At 33.1% G+C, this 27719-nt stretch overlaps 1 protein-coding gene across 1 annotated transcript in view; it reads right to left on the bottom strand.

Annotated features, from left to right (window-relative positions):
• NEB (nebulin) overlaps window positions 1-24757 on the bottom strand; it is a 213863-nt gene extending 189106 nt beyond the window's left edge. The window contains 10 exon segments of the mRNA XM_074303459.1: window positions 155-259; window positions 2847-2951; window positions 4658-4762; window positions 5679-5783; window positions 7598-7705; window positions 9726-9941; window positions 11542-11583; window positions 23248-23314; window positions 23871-23955; window positions 24676-24757. Coding sequence (XP_074159560.1) covers window positions 155-259; window positions 2847-2951; window positions 4658-4762; window positions 5679-5783; window positions 7598-7705; window positions 9726-9941; window positions 11542-11583; window positions 23248-23283 — 822 coding nt within the window. The 5' untranslated portion in view covers window positions 23284-23314; window positions 23871-23955; window positions 24676-24757.
• Between the last annotated feature and the right edge of the window lie 2962 nt (window positions 24758-27719).

Here is a 27719-nt window from a genome sequence, read left to right as displayed (position 1 = left end):
TATTTGTTTGCATAAGCAATGAATATGACTTGGGAGAGAAAGAAAAAAAGATTCTGGTAGGAGACCCAGATTTATCCAAATATCGCAATGCAATCATAGTTCTAGAGCTCATAAAGTTCTTACTAAAGCCCATGCTGCAGCCCTGAATGCTTACCTTACTCAGTTGATTGTTCACTTTCTTGGCAAATTCTATATCTGGCGGATCTGCCAGTGGAGTAAACTGAGAATTCCGTTCTGCCTGTCCTTTTTTGTATACAATCTGACATCATAAAAAGATACAAATGAGAACAATTTAGTGTTAATGAGCCAGAGAATATTCTCCTGACTGTTAGCATGTTTGTGTGAATAGGGCTTTAAAATGCTTTGTATTTTTGCCCCATTCAGTTTACCATCTCAATGAATAGAATCCCTGAATCCGTGTTTGATGAGATTTAAAAACACAACTAGAATTTAAATTGAAGTGGGGAGGGGGGGGGGAGGAATTACATGTACACTCCTATATGTTCTGGATGCTCTCAATTTTGAAATTGAGATAAAAGTGGTAGTTGAATAGATCCTGCTTTCATCTACATGCCAATGTCTCTTGGATTCTTGAGATACTTATTCTACTATTGCTATAACATTTCCATAGAGACCCATGAAAAGAAAGATAGGAAGGAAGGGAGGGGAGGAAAAAGAGAGAAGGAAGAAGGAAAGAAGGAAGGAAGGAAGGAAGGAAGGAAGGAAGGAAGGAAGGAAGGAAGGAAGGAAGGAAGGAAGGAAGGAAGGAAGGAAGGAAGGAAGGAAGGAAGGAAGGAAGGAAAGAAGAAAGGAAGGAAGGAAAGAAGGAAGGAAGGAAGGAAGGAAGGAAGGAAGGAAGGAAGGAAGGAAGGAAGGAAGGAAGGAAGGAAGGAAGGAAGGAAGGAAGGAAAACTTTCTTGCTTAATTTATCTGAAATTCACTACCTAATTTCTTCAAGACTGTCACTTTCTTCTTAGCTCTAGACATAAGCTATTTTGGTATTTCATTTAATAATCTCTTAAGGCAGAACATCAATTAGAAATGGGGGTGAAGATGGAAGTGAGAGATGTAAAATGGCTCTAGATCTCCTGATAAGTGGTCTAACAATCTGATAAAAATCAATTTTTTGAAGCTTAAAATCTAGAAACTTCAATGATTTAAATTAATCTTCTTTGGGATTCTCTCTAGTTCTAGAATTCAATACTTAATGAGTTCGATGGCTCTCAAGTACTAGAAAAGTATCATTTGAAACAGAATGAAGACGTGACAAGCAGGGTTAAAGGGATTTACAGAAAGGACATTCAGGGGACAGAGCATCAGTTTTAAAGTCTACATGACACATGCTATGAATAAGGATTTGCTTTGGGCTCCAGATCCAATAATTGTAGAAGTCTACATTGTGTTATTGGTAGGAATTTAAGTAATAAGATATTTTTTTGTAAACTTGCTCTGCAGTAAAATTACAAGGTTTAGCTTAACTCTCAAATATTTCAGGAATGGGGGTAAGAGAAGACTGAGTTTATTAGTGCTACATATTGTTACTACAACTGTTCCTTAAAAAATATCAAATAATTTGTCAAAGTTTAAATAAATTTCATAGCATTGATTTAAAGGATTCATCTTTAATATATCAATTTTCTAGAATATAAAGTACATCACCTAGAGATTGAATCATTTTAAAATGTCTCCCTTAGTTTCCTTGATGATGTTTTCTGCTTTACCTCTCTGGCTAAAGACAGACACTTTCTCTGACACTTTTGATGACTTCTCATTTTAAAAAATCCTTATTGTTGTATCTTTATCAATACACTTTGCAGTTTAGTACCTCATGGTTCCAAAATTGCTTTATTGACTATTTCATCCCTCCAAATATTTAGCAAGTTCCTTATACTTCTTTCTTAGTCCTCAAATTCCCTTAGCACAATGTGACTGATACATAGTAGGCACTCAAAAAATATGTGTTGATAAGTTGAAATTTTAGAAGAGAAGCAAGGGAATCTTGTTAAGCATCCTCAAGGGCAAGTCCTGGACATAATATTTATAATGGTCAGTATTATTATATTACATTAACTGGTACAGATATTGAATGACAAAATAGTAATATATTTCCTCAAACTGGTGACATAATATCAGTAAAGGGTAGAAGCAACCAATCTGGGCCAAATGTGTACTTCAGAAAATGGTATAGAGAATGTATCTATTTGTACTTTTGAAAAGTATTGTGTAATATAATATAAGTATATATAAAGTTGTACACTTTAAAATATTATCAGATGAATTTACCTAAGGTCATTTTTAAATTCTGGAACAAAGTAGAAAAGTATTAATAATCCACAAGTATAATAGAAAAGTTTATAGGGATCCTAAAGGGTCATTAGTCTGTGAACATAAGAATTCTGTATTTTGTAGGGCAATTTTTAGAACAATTGAAGCTGAGCTAGCATTTCTAAAAAATAATACATCAATTTTCAAAGGATGCTACTTCTGACAGGACTAATGCTAAATAAACCTCCTCTATATACCTCAGATTTTGGTTGATGGAAAGCAAAAGACACATTCTTCTATTGATGTTGGATACTGCTCTAGAACCTATTTTAAATAACCAACAGAACAAACTTAAGACGTGTAAATACTTTTGCTAAATTGAGAAAACTATTGAGAACTGTATACTTATGGTTCAGAAGTATCAAAATTCTGTGCCTAGATTGATACAAGATAATTCCCCTATCAAAGGCAAAACTTCCCTCCCCTGGAATTATAAGGAATATGAATCTAGCCAAAAGAGGAGTAGAGGTTTTCTAACTTCCCCTTCCTGAATCAAGTGTTAGAGTTGTATTTTTACTTACATCACTTAGAGATTTCTGGGCTTGTGCAACCCTTCTTAGCTCTGGACTGTCATTGTATGGGTAAAATAAACTTTTATCTGCTTCCCAGTCTTCAGTGTACTGTTTCTGAAAAGAAAAAAGCAAGAAAAATATGAAAAAATCAATTTCCCTTTAATCAGAATTATGTATTGACATAGCTCATAAATGTGAGCTATAAAACATTTATCAATATATTATGAAATGTATATTATCTCAATAGAATAGGTTAAATGACTTAATAATAATTGGCATTTATAGAGAACTTTAAAGCAAGCAAAGTATTTTAAATACATCATATTATTTGACCTTCACAATACCTCTCTGAGATAGGCCTTACAGATTTTATTATCTTTATCTTATAGATGATGAAACTGATACTACAGGAAATTAAATGGTTTGATCATATTTAGTAAGTGGCTAAGCTGGGATTCAACATCCTAATTGTATCTGGCATTGATAATTGTATTTCAATATACTAAATATTTTTTGTGACTCTATGTATTTTTATGAATTTAAAACATTATTCTGAGGGGTATACATATGCATTTCATCAGACTTCCAAAGGGGTCCATGACACACACAAAAATAAAGAACCCCTGAATTAGATTAAATAATACAAAACCAGGAAAAAAGCGATCCCTGGACAGGTAAATGAGATTTTCATATAATCTGCCTTCTTTTAATACACTCAAATGACTTCTTTGAACAACTTTAACCTCTTTTCCCTAATTAATATTTACCAAAGATACACAATCATTTGCTTTCAATGTTTCTTCATCTCCTTTCTTATCTTCCTTCTAGAGTAAGTAGTAATTAGAATGTAAGTAAAAGTAGCAATGTTTGAAACAATTTGAAGAATTATTTCAACCTAAAAAGACTATAACCATTTTAGTTGTTATTAAGTAATTTTTCATTCACGTCCAACTCTTTGTGACCCCCTTTGGGTTTTCTTGACAAAGATGCTGAAGTGGTTTGCTACTTCCTTCTCCAGATCATTTTATAGATGAGGAAACTGAGGCAAACAGAGAATTGTCCAGGGTTACACAGCTAGAAAGCGAGGCTGAATTTGAACTTAGGAAAAGAAATTACTCCAGACCTGACAATCTATTTTAGATGCTCTATTAATACTTTTTGATTGCTTGATTTATAGATTAGAAAGAATGGTGGGGAGATTCAAGAACTTAGATAATTCATGAACTGAATAATCAGTCTTTAGATCAGGGATCCCCAACTAAAAGGTCTAAATACCTTGCCCAATAGATTGCCAAGCTAGGAGCAACTATTTCTTCCTCCAATTCTTTACCTATATACCCTGCCTTATTTCCCTCAGTAAGAAAAAGAGTCAAATTGGCCAAGGTGCCTCTTCTCCCACTTGACAGTCTTCTTCCTCCACAACAGCCCACTTTGTTCAAAGACAGCACTATTAGAACCTAAGTAAGCTAATCTCAAGACACAATGAAAAAATAGCTTTTCCTTCACAACCACCAACACCAATTATACATTCTTGAAAGTTATTGAGCCAGATGGGTTATTTTGAAAGATTGGCTCCAATGTTAGTTACACATCCCCTAGGAAAAACCTTCTCTGAGTGTCTCAAATCATACTGTACTTTGAACCTTTCTTGCATATTTATGGCAGAATAGTAGGTATCATGGCAACTTGTATTTGTATTGTATACCACTATTGAATTGAAAGCTCCTTTATCTTAACTAAACTCTATCTCTCCTATTTCCTAGCACACAGTAGACTTCTGTTTGGTGAACTAGTGTTGAAGTTTGAACAACCGTGCTTACCTTACTAAACATAGCTGTGTTCTTAATTGCCTGGACAAGTTCTGGAGCATCAGGGGGAAGCAGGTACTTATCTTTGGTGTCTTCCCAGTTCTGCTTATATAAAACCTTGAAAGAAAAACCAGATAAGAAACAATTATTCAATCCTCAGGGATAAGGGTGCTCATGAGAACTGTTAAAACTTCTTTTGTTCTTTACATGTAAATACATGGGCCAATTATGCCCCATGAAAATCATTTAATGTGATAATCTCCTATAATACTTTTCTAATGGTAAGATTAAAATTTTCAAGCTCCAAAGTTCTCCCTGTATAACTCAATTTTGCCTCCTTCCAGGATTTTGCATGGTTTTTTTTACATAAAAATGAAATTTGTCATATGAATTTGACAATCATCAATAAATATAAACAATTCTAGGTATATATAAGATTGGGGGTGGGAAGGATTATGTGTGAATTTTGCTTATTTTACTCTTTCTCCTGAAGTCAAATATTGATATTGTTCAGTAATTTCAGTTGTGTCCAACTCTCTGTGACTTTTTAAAAAATTCTCTTGGCAAAGATATTGAAATGGTTTGCCATTTCCTTTTTCAGCTCATTTTACAGACAAGGAAATGAGACAAACAGGGTTAACTGAATTGCCAAAGGTCACATAACTAGTAAGTGTCTGAGGCTGGATTTGAATTCGTGAAGATGAATTTTCCTGATTCAAAGTCCATTGAATCACATAGCTAGGAAAATGTTATCACAAGCTATCACAGATTTAATACTATTTTACTCAAACCCCTTCATTTTACAAATGAAAAAAATGAGGTCCAGAAACTCCCAATGCTCAGGATTAGACTTATATCATAGATCTAGAATTAGAAGAGATCTCAGAGGCAATTAGTCCAGGCCCCTCATTTTAAAGTTGAGAAAATGAAGATAAAAAAAAATAATAAATGAGTGAGTGTCCCAGGTAGCAATAACCAAAGGTGAAATCTGACTCCAGGTCTCTGCCCTACTGGTCCACCATTCTGGCCTTACCTTGCTAACTTGCTGCGACACTTTCTTTGCATGTTCAATGTCCTTTGCCTTCTCATCAACGTGGCAAATTGTTTTGGCAACATCACCATCCATACGATACTTCACCTAAGCAACATTAATAGTATAATCAGAGTTGTCAACCTGAGAGAGGCTGAGGGAACTTCTGGCAGTACACAGTATGAGCTGAATGAACTTTCTTAACACAAAGTTCTGGATACTTTTGATATTTTGCCTCAAAGGGCTAGAGTAACAGCATGGCTTATCCATTTTCTATCATCCAGATGACTTGGTGCATAGAAAGTACTTAATAATACTAATGGGCTGAACCTGGAGTCCCTTCTAGTTGTCCACCTATGATTCTATGTACCTCTCATCTTATTTCTTGGGCTAATATTGCCTATTGTTGCATAGGTTCACCCATGAATCATCACAAATAACCATGATTAAGTTGTTGTTTCCTTTAGCTATACTTATTTCAAGGACTTTTGCTTTTATTAGTGTGGTTATTCCATCTACCATCATAATCTGCAGCCTCTTTATGACTTAGTTGATCATAAGTGGTCAACTTTTGGAGATGAGCTTCTTAAAGCTGTTAGAGCTGGTTCTCAGGTGGTACTGTGAACAATGTACCTGTATACAAAACCTTTCTATCTTAGAGAGCCTATGAGGGTTTGTGTCCTGTTGACATATTTTACAAAAAACATAAGGTCAACTCTATGTCACAAAAAAAAAAAACCCAAACATCAGAACAGAATTTTAATAGAGGCTTTCTAAGTGAACCCTCTCTAAATATATACTGCTTTCTGGATCCCTGACCAGCTCCTTGGAGTTTATACCAAGTACCCCAACTTATAATTCATGCTCCCTCTTAAACTCTGGATTTATTTAACATCACACAATCTTAAACTTGTATATGCAGTTAAAGTCCATATTCTCCAAAGATAGCAGCATCTTCTATACAACCAATTATACTGGTTTCCTGGTGCCTTTAGAATTAAATATAACCTTCTCTGTTTAGCTTTCAAAGTCCTACATAATCTTGCCCCTACTACCTTCCAAGTATTCTTCAATCCAGCTAAAATGCCTTTTCCTCACTCATGACCCTTCATCTCCTGTGTCTATGTCATATATGTTTTATGGTATGTGTACATACACACACATATAAACATACTTGTTTTCATGCATTGTGGGCACATATTTTATAAATATACATGTGTAAATACATATATATGTACAAAATATATCTTATAAATATATACATACCACATATGTATATATATATATATACATATTTATGTATGTCATGGGTATATCGTTTGTAAAAATATATAAATGCATACACATTATAATATATTATAAATGAATAAACATAGTTGTCACAAAGGTGTATATATGTATACATATTTGTATTGTTATGGTACATATTTTATAAATATATGTGTATATACACATATATAATATGTACATGTATACTCATGTATACACATATGTTTTTACTACTAAATGTTTAACAATCAGTTCTTGGGTTGGGGTGTGTACAAAATATACCCATGACACAGTTTAAATTTATTTGAAATATCAACATTTTTTCTTTATTTTCTTAAGTCTAGATGAACAACAAGACTGAACATCAAGCCCTAATTTATAGCATATGCTTGTTTCTGAGGTGAGAATGTTCACTCTGGAAATTTACAATCATCATGAACCAGTTCAGTTGGTTCCAGGACAACTTTGTATACATGGATTTGGTAACTTTATATTTTGCTATACATATATATGTACATATATATCATATTATGTTGTCTTCTCAATTAAAATACAAACTTGTACTTGTAGCCCCAATGATTTGCACAATGTCTGATACATAATAAATGATAAATCCTTGTAGATTGCTGGATTGATTTAGATATACCACCCACCTCACTGAGCTGATCTTGTACTTTCTTGATTCTTCGCAGTTCTGGAGTATCAGTTGTGCTGGCATAAGGTAGTCCTTTGGTTTTCTCAAAATTCTCTTTATACTTATTCTGAAAGCGAATGTTAGCATTTCAACTAAAACACACTAAAGACAGAAATACAGCAATTATAATATTTATCATTATTTAAGATGCATCCCCATCATCAAAATGAATCAGATGCCTGAATACTTACTGAATACTTGATAAATATTAAATTGCCACACATATTGCCTTGAAACTGTTATTGGAAGACATGTAAATATATATACTGTTGCATATATATTTTTATTGCTGTTGAGTCATTTCTCAGTCATGTCTGACTTTTTATGACTTCATTTGGAATTTTCTTGGCAAAGATAGTGGAATGCTTTGCCATTTCTTTCTTCAGCTCATTTTACAGATGAGGAAACTGAGGCAAACAGGGTTAAGTGACTTGCCCAAGGTCATAACAGCTAGTAAGTCTCTGAATCTCTATTTGAACTCAGGGCTTTTTGATTCAGGGTTCAGCATTCTAGCCAACATACCATCTAGCTGTCCCATAAATACATATATATTTACACATTCATAAATATATATGCATACATGCACATAGTTGTATATACATATATGTATATAGAAGTGCCCAATGAATTAACTCTCTTTTATTAATTAACTAATTGAAGGTTGGTTTTGTGATCATATTATGAAAATAATATGAATTAACCAATAAAGATTTATCACTTCTTTTTTGTCACTTTTTTTTAACAACTTGTATTTTTAAGGAGTTATCTTATTGATCCAATTTTGCTGCCAATGATGTGACTTCCAGAATTGCATGTAAGAACATGAGGGCAAATGAAAGCCTGTAATTACCTAGGATCACTTATTAACATAATATAAATTACTCTTTTAAACCTTTAATTGTGAAGTTGTATTAATAATGCAAAATATTCAAATCGAAACAAATAGGGATGGGGGGGTAAGCATTTAATTAGTTCTACTATATACCAAGTATAGTGTTAAGTGATGGACATACAAATATAAAAACAAAGATAGTATCTGTCCTCAAAGAGCTTTATGTGCTAATGGGGAAAACAACTCATATAAGATAGTTGTGACCAGAAAAGAGTACTTTGGTTAAGAAAGATATTTCAGAGTAAGGAAGGGGGATGAGGACAGGAAGCAAGAAAGAATAGAGGAGATCAATTCACCTCATTCAATAGCAGTGATAGAATTGATTTGGCCTGCTTTATAATTTCAGAACTGAAAAGTTGGGGGAGGGATGCTTTTTAAGCAACTGGCAGGTTTTGTTATTTTTAAAATTAATATGCTATATATTATTATTTGTTCTATTAATCTCAGACATAATTTCTATATATTTTACCAACTTCTGCTTTTTCATATTATTATAGATCAGATTGACTAATGATTAATGATAAAAAAAATAGCATTAGGCTTTGAAATTGGTCTTGGTCTCATTCTGTAGGGTTAACTCCTGAAGGATATAACAATGTCTCTAGAGGTTCTCTCTCTCCTGTTTCTCTTTCTATACATGCACCCCCCCCTCTCTCTCTCTCTTCTCTCTTCTTTCTCCCTTTCCCCACAAACACACACACACAAAGTTATGATATACAAATATAGATTCTGAAGTGTTATACAGGCTATTCTGATTTATGAATATATTTTCTGTGTGAAAGCAGTGCTGATGTCAGATTAATACTACACAGAATAAGATCAAGACCAATACAAGGAATTCTTGTTGAAATAACTCCCTTCAATATATATATCAGTGAGTCTAGGCAAATTTTCTGATTTAGAGAGCTGCCTGAGTTAGGAGGAGTTTAAATGTCTTCCTTAGAATCACATAGCTACTATACACTGGGGCAGGACATGAATCTGGTTATTCCTGACTCTGAGGCCATGACTATACCCATTTTGTCATACTACCTCACAGGAACTACATATGTGGAAAAACTCAAATAGGGAAAGTTCAGAGTATAGATAGCCTATAATTCTGTGACAAATTTATGCTTCCTTCATAGTAACATCTTCTTCCTGACATAACAACTTTTAGAGATGACTTAGAAAATCCCAATCCATCCAAACTTACCGAGCTAAAGAGATCTTGCATTTTCTGACTGTGTGCTATGTAGGGGGTCATGAATTTTGAAGGGTCCACTTTCTTTCTGATAATTCTCTTCCTCTCTGCTGGCTTCGTTGGTCCCATATCATGAGACACTTTCCGTTCTTCATGATAAGTTACAGGTGGTTCATCCTGCTCAGTTATTGTCCGTGTAGTGGTCGTTTCATAAACTTTAGTTATTGTCTGAAAATGGTGATGGTAAATCATGATTATCATAAAGGGAAAAATTCTGCACCAGAGTATTGATACCCAGAATATTGATGTAGCTCATTATATTTTATTCTGGTGATATTTTTGCATATTATATGAAGCAAGATATAGCTCACAATATCCACATAAATACATGCAGTGTGATGTCATTGGATGCACTATCTTGTCTGCTCACAGACATATTCTTCAATTCTACAGACAGCATATATTAATAAGTTTTTTTCTTATTAATGCATAACATTTTGTTAAAAGTTCATTCATGATAACAAATGCAAGGAGTAAATGTAATTTAAGTTATTGTTGTTATTAAGATTTCAGTGGCTCTCTTTTCAAGCAACATGTCAAAGGGAAAGCTAACTTCAAATTATTTTGAAGCTGAGAAAAGGGACACATATAAAGTCCAGATTTTGACTGTCATAACAACTTGTGAAATCGATTAAGCAAGAGCTAGATAAAATTGCTAGTAGCTTTAATTAAAAACACTTTCTCTCCTCCAACTCTTTGAGACTAGATGGAAAGCAATAATTAACCTTAAACAATGGAAATTAATCATATCAAATACAACAGGCTAATAAGCCACCTTCTTATTTTTTAATTAAATGAGTGTGAATGTCACATTCACTGATGAATTATTATTTCATAGGAGTAAAAAGCATTTCAGATATAGCATGCCATTTATTTCCTATAGCAACGCTATCTAGTAAGTAGCAAATTAGCATCATTTTATAAGCAAGGAAACTAATACCATGCAGTCCTTGAAGTCAAAACAAACACCAAGTAACTGGGCATCATAGCAACATATTCTTTAAGCTAAAGTTGCTCTGGACAATTATGAAGAGACATTTAATTAAAGATGAAAGTGTGTAGCTGAACAATCAATCTTGCACATTGTCAAAGTTTGGCCATCCAATTGTTTTCTAAGCAAGGAGTTGTATTAAGGAAAATATTAATCTCTTTGCCATTTTCTAAAGCAATTAGTTTTTACACAGATATAATACTACAAAGAATTCAGTGTTAACTCTTTGGTTCATGGCTTGCCAAGTATTAAAAGAAATATTGGCATGCAGAAAACTACACAAAGCTTCATCACAAAGAGAGGTATTTCACCTTGAAAAAAAAGCTCCAAGTTGGAATATCTATCCGAATGCCTTACTCAGCATTTCAATAGAATTAAGGCTGAGTAGCATTGCATGCATCATGTCAAAAAGGAAAGAGATGATATCCTTGTTAACATAAATACGGTTGCAGGTTGGCAGTCCTTGGCAATGATTCTGCATGCATTTGCATTGCAGATCACAACTGCAACCAGGTAAGAATACTGGATATGTGGCCTTCAATTCTACTTATCATCATCCATACCATAATCAGGATTTCCAAAAAATTCCTTGAAAATTATTTTCAAACATTTATTATTTTGAATTTTAAGATGGTGAAATAACCCTTCAGACATAACCCCACCACCACCCAAATAGGAATGAGTCCTCCCCACAGTGGTGCTGAGAGACTGTGAACAGCACCAAGCCCAAGGCAATTTCCTGAGTGTGCTGCTCATGCAAGTGTCCCGAGGCTTTACCTCGCCCGGCACTTCTTCATAGACAACTTCTTCTGTGTAGTACTAAAAATAGAGTACAAATGCCATCACTTCATCAGAAGAGACCATGTGGGTTTTCCCTGAATCTCCTCTTCATCTGAATCCTTCACTTTATGTGAGTAGCTTAGGAAGGTGCAGTGGTAAGAATGCTGGATTTGTAATCAAAGCATCCAACTCTGCCATTTAGCACCTGTATAACCTTGAACAACTTATTATCACTTTTGTCATTTATAAGATTAGGGGATTAAACTAGATGGTCCCTTCTGATTTTTAATCTGCAATCCTATAATTCAAAAATTCCCTGTAGCTCCCAATCTGTAGTACTATCATCTCAATGGAAAAGAAGCAGGTAAGAGAAATCCGATTTTAAAAAAGTGTGTTTATGCATTAACAACTTTTTTGTTCCTTGGAATACTTTTAGCAACTTAGAGTATCTCCATTTTCAGATTTACTTATCTATTATTGACACATTTATCTATTTATTCATTTGTTTATTTTCCACATCTGAGCTCCTCAATGTTCCATTCAGTGTTGCTTGGTCTCTAGGATGTGTGGGGCTCTTAGGCCAGAAATTGCAAGTCAATAATCAAAGTAAATGCTAGCATATCTTCCAAATGTCTTCTTTCTGAAATGCAATCTTTGTGATGCAGAGGCTCAAAATATTCAGATAGTAAAAAAGATAAGTTAGAGTTGTATACATTATCTAAAAAAATTATCTGTGAAAAAAAGGTTATTGACTTTACTTATTGACTATCTGCTTTCCCCAAACTTCTCATTTATTCACTAAATTTTAGAGTTGGAAGAAAGCCTTTTTTTGAGATCCAGTGAGAATTGATTTGTACTAGTTAACTAGCCAGCAGGCTATTGTTCTTTACGTTATACCTCATCTTGCTTGAATGAATAGAGAAGACAGAAACCATAAAACTTTATGGGACGCAAATTTTACTTTGCTTTAAGCTATTTAAAAATAAACAAATCCTTTCTTTTTGTTTCTTTTGCCTTTTTGTCCCCAGCATCTAGCACATACCGCCTTGCATACAGTAGGAGTTTAATAAATTCTTTTAAAATTTACCTAAATTCAACCAGAAACAAAGCACTTTCCAATAAATATCTAAAGAAAATAAAGAGGCTCTTTCTCCCATATGAAATACTATTATCCTTGATATGATATAAATATAGATAGATATATCATATACATAATATATACACATTATCTATATATTTAAATTTATGTCTCACTTTTCCAATTAAAAAGGGTGAGAATTAATCTCATAAATCCTCTTAATTCCATTTAGTAAGGTTAACTTCCAAGAGATCAAAATTGCCCTGGTCAGATAAGAAGCAAAACAAGATGTCTCCTTAACACACTGACAGGGTAAGTTTAACTCTCTTGTCATTTCCATTTCTGTGGAATCTGTAACCTAGATCTGTAAACCAAGCCCATGTTTGTTCTTCTGACGTCACCAGCAATAAAGAAACCACAATTAGAAGTTGGCTGACATTTTCCTGAAGATACGTAAGAGAGAGGAGAATTTAGCTCTCTCTGTCTCAGCCTTATCTAACCCTGTTGGACAAGTAGCAGAAAAGACTCATTTAGGTCAAACATAACAGGAAAAGAGATGAAAATAAAGGATCTGGATCATTTTTTCAGTCATCAAAATACTTACATAATAGCATACTTTTCATTTTTTCTATTGGCATCGCTAAAATATGTACCCTGCAGAAGCAGAAAAATCTTGAGCCCCCCTTTTTCTATCACCATCCTCCCTTTGGGAATACACATTCTCAGGTCATCTTGGGGTAAATCCTGCTCTTTATTGAGAGGATTTACCCAAACCATTTATTTCAACCTATCATTTTACCCATAGGAAACCTATGGCTTGGTTAAAAATAAATAATACCTAGAACTCATCCTCATGGATATTTATTTTCTAATTTTTTCCTACTGCATTATCATCTTTCTTATATAGCCCAAATATCTATCAGTGCTATTCTACAATGGCTTACATAGAGATCTTTTTGTTATTTCATTCTACTACAGAAAACATTTCTGAGCAGCTAGGTAGTACAGTGGGTAAAACAGAGGATTTGGAGTCAAGAAGTCCTAAATTCAAATCCAGCCTCAGATTCTGAACAAGTCACTTGACCTCTGTCTACCTTACTTTTCTCATCTGTAAAATAGGGATAATAATAACACCTCCCTTCCAGAACTGTTGTGAGGATAAAATAAGATAATGTTTGTAAAGAATTTTGCAAATCTCCAAGTGGTATATCCATGTTATTATTAAAGGCTACTTGACAGTGGTATAGCCCTTCACAGTGTACTAGGCCCATACAATCCCAAGAAAAATTCTTGATAAGGCTACTACTATAGGACTATTCCATACTCAAGAAAGACTCACTACATCAAGAAGAAAAACCAGAAACATTTGGAAATGTTTTGGATGTTGTCTGCAAAAATTAAAATAATTTTCTGCTGGTTCTCCCATTCTGCCTATGTTGTAGACAGTATCAATAAAGATTACTTTTAGAAATATGACTAAACATGATGAATATGGAAATATGCTTAGAAGAATTGCACATGTTTAACCTATATTGGATTGCTTGTTGTCTTAAGGAAGGGGGAGAAAGAGGAGAGAGATAAAAATTTGAAATCCAAGGTTTTGTGAAGGTGAATATTAAAAATTATCTTTGCATGTATTTGGAAAAATAAAATACTATTAAAAATAAATATGACTAAAAATCTTTGATAGTACTGCTTATACAAAAAGATTGGTGACCTTAATATCTATGTCAAATCTAATAATTATCTTCTACTATAATACTTCTAATTAGACCTTTTATCCCTGTCTTTTATCATTTCCTTCCTTTTCATGTTTACTTGGCTCTGGTAGATACTCTCAGAACAATTTTATTGCATATGTTTAAGACTGATCGGTTTCCTTTTTTAAAAAATAAGATTTATTTTATTTGAAGAAACAGAAGAAAAGAAAAATGGAAAAGGAATAAAAAAAATTAAATAAAACAAAAGAGAACACTGTCATGTGCCCAGCAGAATATCAGGAAGGATTCAGAATATATAATAGCAAATACCAGTTTAAGAAAGCAGATACAAAAATACATACATACATAAATATATATATATGTTAGTAGAAGAAATTATATTCATGAGTATCTGTCTATTCTTTACTTCCTTATAAATTATTCTTTTATTCCCTGCTGCGCATCTTTTTAACTTTATTCTTTTTTGGTTTTCTTAGAGCGAAATGTTTTATTTTGTTTTAAACTACTTCCTCTGTGTTTGTTGGAGCCTTTTATTGATCATTTACTCTAATTTCTACAATCACCCCATTTTGATAATTCTTCCATTGACAAAAAAATCAGTTTACAACTCAGAGGCAGAAGAGAGTTTTTTTAGTCTCCAGTGGTCAAATACAGAGCAGAGACTAGAGCATAAAGCAATAAAGAGGACAAAAATGGCAAAGATAACCTCACTAAAATTGTCTACTACATTTCTATGATACTAGTTAAATCAGTCTATTCAAGCACTAACTATAATTCCCATTGACTAAAAAGACAAAGGAGCTAAGAATATTTCTGATCTTTCCCATACAAATTTCTTTTTTCTCTCCTATAAGGAAGTGTTACAGAATAATATTAGTCTACTGCAAATGCTATATCTGTATTCAAAAATCTAAATCAAATATCTAAAGGACAATCATTTGGAAGTGGATTGTTTTATATGATCCAGATGGCAAAATTAAGACCAATAGAAGGGCAATGAATCAGAACAATATGAGGCAGAACTTCATAATCATTCATGCTATGTCCAAATGGAGTAGATTGTTTCAAGATAACGTTCTTCAATCCTGGAGATATTCAAGCAGAACCTGGATGGTCAGTGATCTGAGTTATTGTGCAGAGAATTCACACAAGTTATAGAATATTTAACTAGATTTGAAAACACAAAAGGAAACAATTCCAAAGAGGAAAGATGGGATTTGCCTAAAGAGACTGATGTGGATACATATGGAAATTACCAACCAACTTAGTTTATTTAAAGAAATGCACAGAAGATAGAAGAAATGCCAAGCAATAGATGATGAACATAAGAACATGATATGGATCTAAAAAAATGCTAAGAATATTAAAGGTCATAATGAGCTGGAAGGGGGCAGTGATAGAATAAAAAAAATAGGCTTGGTTTTTAAAAAGGAACCTTGAGAGGAAAAGTCAATTATGATCATTTACAACAAAGAGAAGACATCTCATTTTGTTCCTTTTCTTTCCTCCACAGAAGAGAATTATAAAGAGAAGCTTTAAATTGGAAATAATAATGAAAATTACTACCATGGAGTTGATATCCAAAAGCACAGTAAGAAAACACATTGTTGTCCTTGATAAATTCAAAATCCCTGGCCCAAATGAAACACATCTTTCCATCTTGAAAAATGTAGCACATAGCACTATTGGTGATATAAATACTATGAAGAGGCATCAGAAGATCAGAGAAAGGCAAATGTCCAATTTTCGAAAGAGAGAGAGAGAGAGAAAGAGAGAGAGAAGAGAAGACAGAAGAGAGAGAGAAGACAGAAGAGAGAGAGAGAGAAAGAGAGAGAGAGAGAAGACAGAAGAGAGAGAGATGACAGAAGAGAGAGAGAGAGAGAGAGAGAGAGAGAGAGTGAGAGTGAGAGTGAGAGTGAGAGTGAGAGAGAGAGAGAGAGAGAGAGAGAGAGAGAGAGAGAGAGAGAGAGAGAGAAGAGAGAGAGAGAGAGAGAAGGGAGGGAAAGGGAAAGGGAGGGGAAGATGGGGGAGGAAGAGAGGGGAAGAGGAAGAAGAGAGGAAGGGGGAAGAGAGAAAAGTATGAATACTATAGGCCAGTAAGCTTGACTTTAATTCCTAGGAAAATTCTAGAATGAATCATTAAAGAGATAGTAGTTTTCTATCTAGAAAAAAAGTGATCATTTTTTAAAAGGTAACATTATTTTATCAAAATTAGGACATGCTCATCTAACTTTACTTTCTTTTGTGACAGTATTTTTAAGCTAGCAAATGAGAAGAATGCTGTAGATGTAGCTTATCTATATATTGGCAGAACTTTTTATGATAAAGATGGAGAATACAGATTAGATGATAATACAATCAAATAGATTCATAGCCGTTTGGACAAGTGAACTCAAAAAACAGTTGTAAATAGTTCAATGTCAACATAAGAAAAGGTGTGCTCTAGATAACTATTGATCACTCTCTTTAAGTGAATCCCATCTTTCCTCTTCGAAATTGTTTCTTTTTGTGTCTTCAAATCTACTCCAATTTCCTAAAACTTATGTGAATTCTCCCTATGATACTCTGACTACTGATCATCCATTCTGCTTGAATACCTCCAGGGAAGAGAAATGTTATATATTTTAAGGTAATCTACTCCATTTAAGCATAGTATGAATGATTATGAAGCTCTGTCTCATATTGTCCTGAAATCTGATTCATTGTCCTTCTATTGGTCCTAATTTTGACATCTAGGATCATACAGATCATCTGGTATCATCCAGATGATTGTCATTCAGTCATTTTTTAGTCATGTCTGACTTTTCATGACCCTATTTGAGTTTTTCTTCATTTTTCTTTTTTAAAACATTTTTTATTTGAAGTCTTGAGTTCTAAAAGATTTTACTTACACAATTATATAAAACACTTGCATATTATTATTTTATGCAAGAAGACTAGAATAAAAGGAAAAAATGAAAGAAAAGTGAAAAATAGCATGATTCAGTCTGTATTCAATTAATATCACTTTTTTTCTGGAAGCAGATTATATGCTTCATCATTAGTCCTTTAGAGTTGTTTTGGATCATTGTATTGCTGAGAATAAAAGTTATTCATACTTCTTCATTGGACAATATTGCTGTTGCTATGTACAATGTTCTTCTGGTTCTTTTTTGGATGTCTTTAGGATATAAAACTAGCTGTGATAATGCTATATATTAAAGGATACAGTTTTATAGCCCTTTTGGCATAGTTCCAAATTGCTCTCTAGAATGGTTGGATCAGTTCACAACTCTATCAATAATGCTTTTGTGTCCCAGTTTTCCCACATCCTCTCCAACATTTTCCTTTTTTTGTTATATTAGCCATTCTGATAAAATGCAAATTAAAACATAGTTGTTTTAATTTGCATTTTTCTGATCAATAGTTATCTAGAGCATTTTCATATGATTGTAGATAGTTTTGATTTCTTTGAAAACTGCCTGTTCATATCCATTGACCATTTATTAATTGGGAAATGACTTATATTTTTGTAAAATTGATTCAATTCTCTATATATTTGAAAAGTGAGGCCTTTATCACAGATACTCATTGCAAAATTTCTTCTCAGTTTTCCTTATAATTTTGATTGCATTGTTTTGTTTGTGCAAAATTTTTTTAATTTTATGTAATCGAAATTATCTCTTTTACATTTTGTGATGCTCTCTACAGTTTCTTCTGTGCTAAATTCTTGCTTTAAGCATAAATCTGACAGATAAACTGTTCCATGCTCTATTAATTTGATTATGATATCATCCTTTTATGTGTAAATCATGTACCCATTTTGACTTTATCTTGGTATATGATATGAAATGTTGGTCTATACCTAGTTTCTGCCATGCAGTTTTCTAGTTTTCTTAGCAGTTTTTTTTTTTTTTTTTATCAAAGATGAGTTTTTGTTCCATAAGTATAGAGTTTTTCATATATTAGATTACTATGGTCATTTAGTATAAAGTAATCTATTCTGCTAATCTACCAACCAGTATCAGATTATTCTGATAATTATTACTTTATAATACAGTTTGAGATCTGTTATAACTAGACCATCATCTTTTATCTTTTTTTCCATTGGTTTTCTTAGCCTCCCTGAGCTTTTGTTCTTCTAGATGAATTTTGTTATTATTTTTTCTAGCTCTATAAAATGATTTTGGTAGTTTGATTGACATGGCATGAATAGAGTAATTTGTTATTTTTATCATATTGATTTAGTCTACCCATGAGCAATAAATATTTTTTCACTTGTTTAGATCTAACTTTGTTTGGGTGAAAAACATTTTATAGTTGTATTCATGTAGTTCCTAGATTTTTCTTAATAGTTGCATTCCCAAGTATTTTGTAATGTCTGCAGTTTTTTTAAATGGAATTTCTCTTTTGTCTCTTATTGCCAGATTTTGTGGGTAATATATATAGAAATACTGATTCTTTATATGGGTTTATTTTGTATACTACAACTTTTATAAAGTTGCTAATAATTTCAAGTAGTTTTTTAGTTGATTCTCTAGGATTTTCTAAATATTATATCATATTATCTCTAAAGAGTAATTCTTTTATTTCCTCATTGCCTGTTCTAATTCCTTTGATTACTTTTTCTTCTCTTTTGCTATAGATAACATTTCTATTTTAATATTAAATAATAGAGGTGATAATGGATGTATTTAAAACTTTCTTGGCAAAGATACTGGAATAGTTTTCCATTTCCTTTTACAACTCATTTTAATGATGAGGAAACTGAGGCAAATAGAGTAAAGTGATTTACAATCACATAGCTAGTAAGTGTCTGAGGTCAGATCTGAACTCAGGAGTATTGCTGACTCCAGACCCAGCTTACTATCCCCTGAAGCACTTAATTGCCCTGCACTTAGCCTTGTGCTGATTAACATTTTTAAGTGAATGTTTTTGGGGAAAAAAAAGAGATATATAGTATGCTCATTATATGTGCAGATGATACAAAACTGGGAGGGCTAGCAGAGAGGACTGACTAATGACAGAGTCAGCATTCGTAAAGATTTTGACAGGTTAGGGCACTATGTGAACTTAATAAAATGAATTCAATAAGGAAAAATATAAATGGTTTTCCTTAGATATAAAAAAAATCAATCTTAAGTATAAGATGTGGTTAAACAGCAGAAATCTGTGAATTGTAATGGGTCAGCAGTGTGAGATAGCAGCCAAATAGTATAATTATAATCCTAGACAGTATTAATGTAGTCCCTGCTTCCAGAAAAAAAAAAGCTATTAGTACTACACTCCTCATCAGAACTCATCTGGAGTATTATATTCAACTTGTGCATCATAGATTAATAAGGACATTGATAAAGTTAAGGACTAACTATGGTTTTTAAAATAATAGCTATTAGTTTTGATCTTAACTGAAAGACAGTAATAATGTATTTTTTCCATTACTATTTCTTTGACACATTTTCCCTGGTTGTTTATAAAATTTGCTAATGAATTTTTCAACTATTTTATTTGAAATATAATCTACAATCTAGGTCTAAGAAATAATGGAAAGATGAGGAAGTGATATCTTTTTCCAGACCTCCTTTCATATGAAAGATGCATTTGAAAATATTCAGATAATATTTCTATCATGTCCTTGATCAAGAGCTAATTATAAAACACTTTCACATCTATAAACCTATATGTAGTTGGAGAACTAAGACACTGTTTACAGAGAATTTCTAATTCTCATTTTCTTTCTTTGTCTCTCTGTCTCTGTGTGTGTGTGTGTGTGTGTGTGTGTGTGTGTGTGTGTGTCTCAATATAAAGGCAGGAATGAGATTAATATAAGAAAATTCAACGAACTTTTATAAAACACCTTCTATGTATTTGTCAGGTTCTGGGAATACAAAGATGAAAAAAAAATCACAATAACCATTCTCAAAAAAACATACAATCTAATCATAGGGATTTACATAAATTATACATGGGGTAAAATGTAAAAAATGCAAAGTAAAGACCTATGCAAGGAGCTAAGAAAAATCTGAAATCAAAGCTATCTATAACCACATAAAATGCTCTAAATAGCTATTCATCAGGAAAATGCAAATTAAAACAACTATGAGGAAGATATTACTTTCAGCTGGGGATACCATGAAGGAAGTAACATATAAGCTGTACTATGAAGGAAGAGAAGGATGTCAAAAGGTGAAAAGATATTGGGAATTTCAGGAATGGGAGAGGGTTGGCATAAATCCGTGAGTGAAAGAGAATAATATGAAACAATCTTAAAACAGTAGGTTGAAATCAGATTGTGAAGGATCTTGAATGCCAACCCAATGTCCATGAAGAAATGGAAAACTCTCAAAGATTTTGTAGAGAGGGATGACATTTTCAGATACATATATTAGAAAAATTATTTGTTAGTATATCATAGAGAAAAGAGATTAAAAGTTTGGAGACAATCCAGGAAGTTATTAAGCATGTTCAAGTGAGAGGCAATCACAACAAAAGCATGTTATGATCAGAGCAAATGAAAAGGAAAAATTTAGAAATTACTCTTCATTTAATAAAACATCGGGGACTAATTAAGAATTATAGTAATTTCTTCATGCTATAGATACTCATTGGAGAGAACTGAGAAGATGATCAGATGTCAGGTAAAGAGTGAGAGTAGAGTTAAAAATGGTACTGAAGTTTTGAGTTTCAATAACTAAAAGGATGTTAGCATGGAAATAGAAATAGAGAAATTAGAATGTGGGGTAAATCTGAGAATAATTATGAATTCTGGACATGCTGTCTATGAAGTATCAGTGAGTGGTAAATACACATAACTGGATGTGTCTTGGGCTCAGGATTAGATGTATAAGTATGATAGAAGGAAAGGTAGAAGGTAGAATATTAAAAGGAGGAGGCTTTTAGACAGTGAAGAGGAAGAGAAAAATGGAATAATAGTTTGAATAAACATATGAAATTGTGTTTTTGTGTTTTGTTATTTTTGGATAGGAAGAAAAACCGAAAACATTAAAACTTTTGGAAAAAATCCTCACAACCAATTTGTGAAAGAAGATTAAAAAAAAACACAAAGATTTGAAAGGTGCTGCTGGAGGGTTTCACTAGATGTACTATTAATTATATGGAATTTAATTGATAAATGGTCAAAGGATATGAACAGACAATTCTCAGATGATGAAGTTGAAACTCTACCCACTCATATGAAAGAGTGTTCCAAATCACTACTGATTAGAGAAATGCAAATTAAGACAACTCTGAGATACCACTACACACCTGTCAGATTGGCTAAGATGACAGGAACAAATAATGATGAATGTTGGAGGGGATGTGGGAAAACTGGGACACTGATACATTGTTGGTGGAGTTGTGAAAGAATCCAACCATTCTGGAGAGCAATTTGGAACTATGCCCAAAAAGTTATCAAACTGTGCATACCCTTTGACCCAACCGTACTACTACTGGGCTTATATCCCAAAGAAATACTAAAGAAGGGAAAGGGACCTGTATGTGCCAAAATGTTTGTGGCAGCTCTTTTTGTTATAGCTAGAAACTGGAAGTTGAATGGATGCCCATCAATTGGAGAATGGTTGGGTAAATTATGGTATATGAAGATTATGGAATACTATTGCTCTGTAAGAAATGACCAACCAGCAGGAGGAATACAGAGAGGCTTGGAGAGACTTACATGAACTGATGCGGAGTGAAATGAATAGAACCAGAAGATCGCTGTACATTTCAATGCTGTATGAAGATATATTCTGATGGAAGTGGATATCTTCAACATAAAGAAGATCCAACCCACTTCCAGTTGATCAATGATGGACAGAAATAACTACACCCAGAGAAGGAACACTGGGAAGTGGATGTAAATTGTTAGCACTAATATCTGTCTGCCCAGGTTACATGTACCTTCAGAATCTAAAGTTTATTGTGCAACAAGAAAATGATATTCACACACATGTATTGTATCTAGACTATATTGTAACACATGTAAAATGTATGGGATTGCCTGTCATCGGGGGGAGGGAATGGAGGAAGGGGGGGATAATTTGGAAAAATGCATACAAGGGATAATATTATAAAAAATTACTCATGCATATATACTGTGAAAAAAAATTCTAAAAAAAAAAAAGAATTATATGGAATTTAACTTGCAATTGAATGAATGTCTGAAGTCTCTCTAACAATCCTGTTATGTTTCAAACCTAAACATTCAGTGCTACTAAATTTCTAACAGCAAAGAATAATATGGCTCTATGAACAAAAAAGTTTGAAACTAACTGTTTAAGTTGGCTTATTCTCAATTTCTATTTTTAATTAAAACAAAACACAAACTTGCTTCTTCTGTTGGTCATTTGAGCAAAAACAGAGACCCAGTGAGAAATTTTTAAGGACAATTGTACTTTGTGAAGGCTTTGAATGGGATAAATAAATCTATAAAAAGGAGATTTCCCCCCCCCCCAAGGAATGAGAACTTGACCTATAACATATTATAGATATTCTCTTTGAAGTTAAGACTAGTATTTGTTTCTTTACTCTCTGGTAAGTATTAAATAATGATTTTGTCACTGGAACTTACTTACTCATGTTCTTTTCCTTTCTGATGCTTTGTTCATGGGGAACGATAAGTGGATGTATCAGAGTAGGATTTTCAGGCAAATGAAAAATAATCTTTAGTTCTCACTTTTTTTTATGAAGAAAAGTTTGGCTACAGTGATGGGATTTTCTTTCTATCCTGAGTTCCATATAAACATAGTTAAACTCAACTAAAAATATCTACCTTCTTATATGCTAGCAATGCCTTTGTGAATTTAAAAGGGACAATGTCATTTTAAGATTAATTCACTTACAAGGCAGTGACTAGTGCCCTATAACAACAACAACAAAAAAAAAACACAGCAAAACTCAGTCATCAGACATTGTTCATCTTACCTCCACCACCTCCTCATATTCTTCGTCATCTGCCATCTTCACAGAGTAGTACTCTGTTACCTACAATCTTTAATATTACAGATAAATAAAAACATATTAGACATTTTTCTCAGGAATGAAAATGGACATACAACACTAGTAACCTAAAGCAATACGAATATTAAACACAGGACCACACAGATCATTATCATAAAAGGTGAGACTAGGCATTTAAAACACAATTTTTTAAATATTAAAACCAAATCTTCCTTTTACTGGCTTCCCTTAATTATGTATGATACTATTACTTATGGTTTCATTTTCTAGCTAGCTATTTATTAGAGGGAAGAGATTAGAGTTAGGGAGGAAAGAGAAGCACAATATTTACATTTCTACCAAGTTAGACCAAAAGCATTTTCATTTAATGTAGCCAATAAAAGAAAAGTTCATTTTGATTTTCAGAAAAAAAAGTTTTGAGTTAACTGAAACTACAAGAAAACAATCTATTTTTTCGGGTATAGTTGTGATTGTGCTGAATACCTCAGAAGAAAAACTCATGAATGAACACTCAAACTAGGACACGCATAGAAAACTGTCTTAAAAAACAAAAACAAAAACAAAAACAAAACAAAAAAAACAATGACCTTAAGGGATTGGGGTTAGTTTCTCCCCACACACCATTGGCTTGAATGGGCACTCCCTCTTTTTTCCTGTAAATCTTGTTCAAACCTGAAAAATATCAAAATCCACACAATATGGGTTTAAAATATATATAGAATAAAGAATCTTGGTTATATATTGCCAATTCAATGACTAATGAGACTAATGTCAGATTTGAGCTCTCTGGCTTGAGGGTAATATGCAGAGTTCTGAGACTTGATGTTGGGAGATGATGCTTTGTAACAGCTGTTCCTTGCTGCAGATATCTGCCATGTAAACCAATACCCCTAAATCATTGGCTGGATTTGTTTAGCTAGCGAAATAGTCATTCCTTCTGAGGCAAATGGAGCCCAGTAGAGCAGGTTAAATATAGGAACATACAACATGGTCCCTTTTTTAGTGCAAATACATAAGGAAAAATATGGAGGGGGAGAGGGAAAGAGAATGGGGGAGAGAAAGAGAAAAAGAGAGAGGAAGAGAGAGAGAGAGAGAGAGAGAGAGAGAGAGAGAGAGAGAGAGAGAGATTAAAATTGAGATTGATTTTGTTAGAGAAGAGTGCTAATATCACCAAAGAATGGCCAAATTGGTTAGTAAGAACACTAACTAATTAAAAGCCCTGAATTTGGGTTATGAATAAGTAGCAACAGATGACAAAGCCCTTAATTTCCCATCTCTTTTTTTTCCACTAATTTTCCCCATTTCCCCACAATTTTGTAAAAGACCTTAGGAGAAGCTTCATATTTTCTCATGATAGAATAGTCTCCCCACAAATAAAGAAGTCAACCTTACCATTAATATATAAAATAAATTTCCTAAGCAGCAAAGCCTCTCCAACTCTTCCCTCCTGAGAACCCCAGGCAAGAGCAGCCCAGATGCACCAGCTCCCGAATTATCATATGGCTAGAGCAACCAATCGGGTCTTGAGTTGCTCAAGTTTCAGAAGCTAAATATACTGAGTGATCCTTTTGAAGGCCACCTGTTCAACAATTCTGCTCTGAGAAAGAAGCTTATAACTTTTGCTCACAGCTAAAATCCAATGGAATTTTAGCTTACTTCCAGGACCTGAACAATCAAGTTTAAAGTCAAAGTGCTATTCACTGAACTCCTCATTCAGTTCTAGTCACATCAAACTTTTTACTGAAAAGCTTAACCAAAACATCACATTTAAAATATTAAAGAGACCTTACACGTAATGAATTCCTCATGTTCTTTTTCAGCTTATGATATTCCCAGATAAATATCTGTACACGTCTCCTTAGCCTGCTACAAATAGGCTACTGTGACTCCAAGAAGAAGAAGAATGAATAAGACTAAAAACATAAAACAATTCACCAAAAGAAATGGAGATGCAGATTAATTTAAAAGATGATTTAAGACTATGAAGAGTTTGCTACCCATGTCAGGTTAAGCATTGGAGCCAGTGACAAGAAAGAAAAAGAAATGGATACAAAAGAAAGAGAAAACATGATACCTATTCCCAGATCTCTCTTTAAAAAATTTATAAAATTATATGCATGTGAATGTAAATGAATATAATTGTAAATAAAATAAACATGAAGTACAGCAGTAATTTAAGTTAGAGTATTAAATCCAGAAATATTTCTTAGAGCAGGTGTTTTTGAACTTAAAAAAATTAACTGTATTTTAATATGACTGGTTTCTTTGTAATTCTATATATTTTATTTTATGCATTTAAAACCCAGCCTTCATAAGACTGTCAAAGGGGCCCATGGCATGTACAAGGTTAAAAACCCTTATTTGAGAGGGTATGAAAAAAATGCATATACTTTGTAGTAAATTAGATTTCTATAATATATTAGGTATTACTTTAGTATTTGGTATTGAAAAAATTGGAAGTCTGATAGATATTGAAGAAAGGCCTAGAGATACCAAAATCATTTGAAATTATTAGGGATGTTAGTTTGGAGAAGCAGAGGACATGATAACTATTTTCAAGTATCTAATGATATAAAATAAAAGAGAGATTAGTCTCATATTGAGTTTTATAATCTCCAGTTTACTGACTACTTCAATAAATCCATGATCTCATCCATGTTACTCCACTCCAAAGGCATAGATCCATATCTTCTTATTCTGAGATCATATGAATTAATATCTGTGGCACAGTACAATATCTGGCACATAGTAGATACTCCATTAATGCTTGTTCCCTATCCTATCTCCCTGGTCATTGTATGTCCATGTTCTCCTATAAATCTTCCATGGAAATATAACCACTTTTACTGAAGGTTTCCTTAAGATCTTTTAATATTTTTTAGCTAGCAGGGAAGCATTTGGGGCTGGCCACTTGTCATCCTTTGCCCTCTCAATACAGCTAATCTATCTCCCAGTCACATATTTCCTGTGACATACTTGATATAATTTCTTTTTTGCAAATCATCATTGATAATTTATACTGCTTCATCCACTATGCCATTCTTTATGCCTTTTTGATCACTCACAATTATTATTCTATATTGATTGCTATACTCCCTGATTCATTCACTGTATAAGAATCTCACTACTTCCTCATTTAAAAAATAAAGTAAATAGAAAGACTGGGTAAGATAAATCCTTTCTAGTTCAAAGATTGTTTGAAAACTGTCAATAATCTAATCCTCGATTCAAGGTAGCCAATTGCTGATCTTCGGAGTGTGAACCTAGATGATCCAAATCTTGCTTATTGACACACTTAGTATTTGTAAGGCACTATATGCACTAGAATAACAATGATAAAATTAAAAAAAACTCTTCACTAAAGAAAGTTATAGTTTACTAAGGAGATACAACATGTAAGCAGAAAACATAAGATAATGTGAAGAGAGAAAAGGCACTCATTATTGTAGTGATCAGAAAAGGTATCCTGTAGAAAGTGGGAAAATTGAGCCTGTGATAACAGTAAGAATGTGTGATGATCAACTATGAAAGATTTGGTTCTTCTCAGGGAGCCAAAGGAATCCCAATAGACTTTGGACAGAAAATGCCATTTACAACCAGAGAAAGAACTAAGGAGACTGAATATTCACCTCTTTTTTCTGTTTTTATTTTTAATCCCTCCCATGATTTTTCCCATTTGCTCTGATTTTTCTCTCCCAATATAATTCATAAAACAATGTATATTAAAAATAAATAAACTTTAAAAAAGATTTTTGAACCCAGATGTTTCTAAAAAAAAAAGATAAGTTGAACTTGTGAAAAAAATTAGGAATTCTAACAAGTGGAAGTGATGGTGAGGGAGTACATTTTAGGCATGAGAGATAGCCCATTAAAAACACAGAGAGGAGAGTTGAAGCGTCATATTCAAGAAACAGACAGTAAGCCAATCTGGTTAAAATATGGAGTGTCTAAAAGGAGTAAAGTAAAATAAGCCTAAAAAGGTAGGCTGGAACCAGAGCATTAATATTTAAATGTTAAGTTTTTATTATCACCTGTATCATATAATGATTAATAAAATTTTATATTTCATGCAATAGGAAATAAGGAACCACTGAAATTTCTTGAGTAGAGGTGAGGCTAGGGTTATATGATCATATGTGCTTTTAGAAGATTATTTTGGCAGATATGTGAAGGAAAAATCAGTTCCATTGATACTGTTAAAATAGTCTAGGCGAATGATGAAGAGAGACTAGGTTTTGTAAATAGAAAGAAGAAAACATATTCAGAGATTGTGTGGACATAGAATTAATAATCAGCCTTGGGAACTGATTAGGTATGGTGGATAAAAGAGAGGAAAGAGTCAAGGATAATTTAACTTGTGAACTTACTGGAATAATAATTATTACGTCAACAGAGAAATTTAGGCGCAATGTGGGTTTTTATTGGAGTATGTGGCA

This window comes from Sminthopsis crassicaudata, chromosome 3 (genome assembly GCF_048593235.1).
Source record: "Sminthopsis crassicaudata isolate SCR6 chromosome 3, ASM4859323v1, whole genome shotgun sequence".
NCBI classification, from domain to species: domain Eukaryota; kingdom Metazoa; phylum Chordata; class Mammalia; order Dasyuromorphia; family Dasyuridae; genus Sminthopsis; species Sminthopsis crassicaudata.
This window is presented reverse-complemented; position numbering and strand designations above follow the sequence as displayed.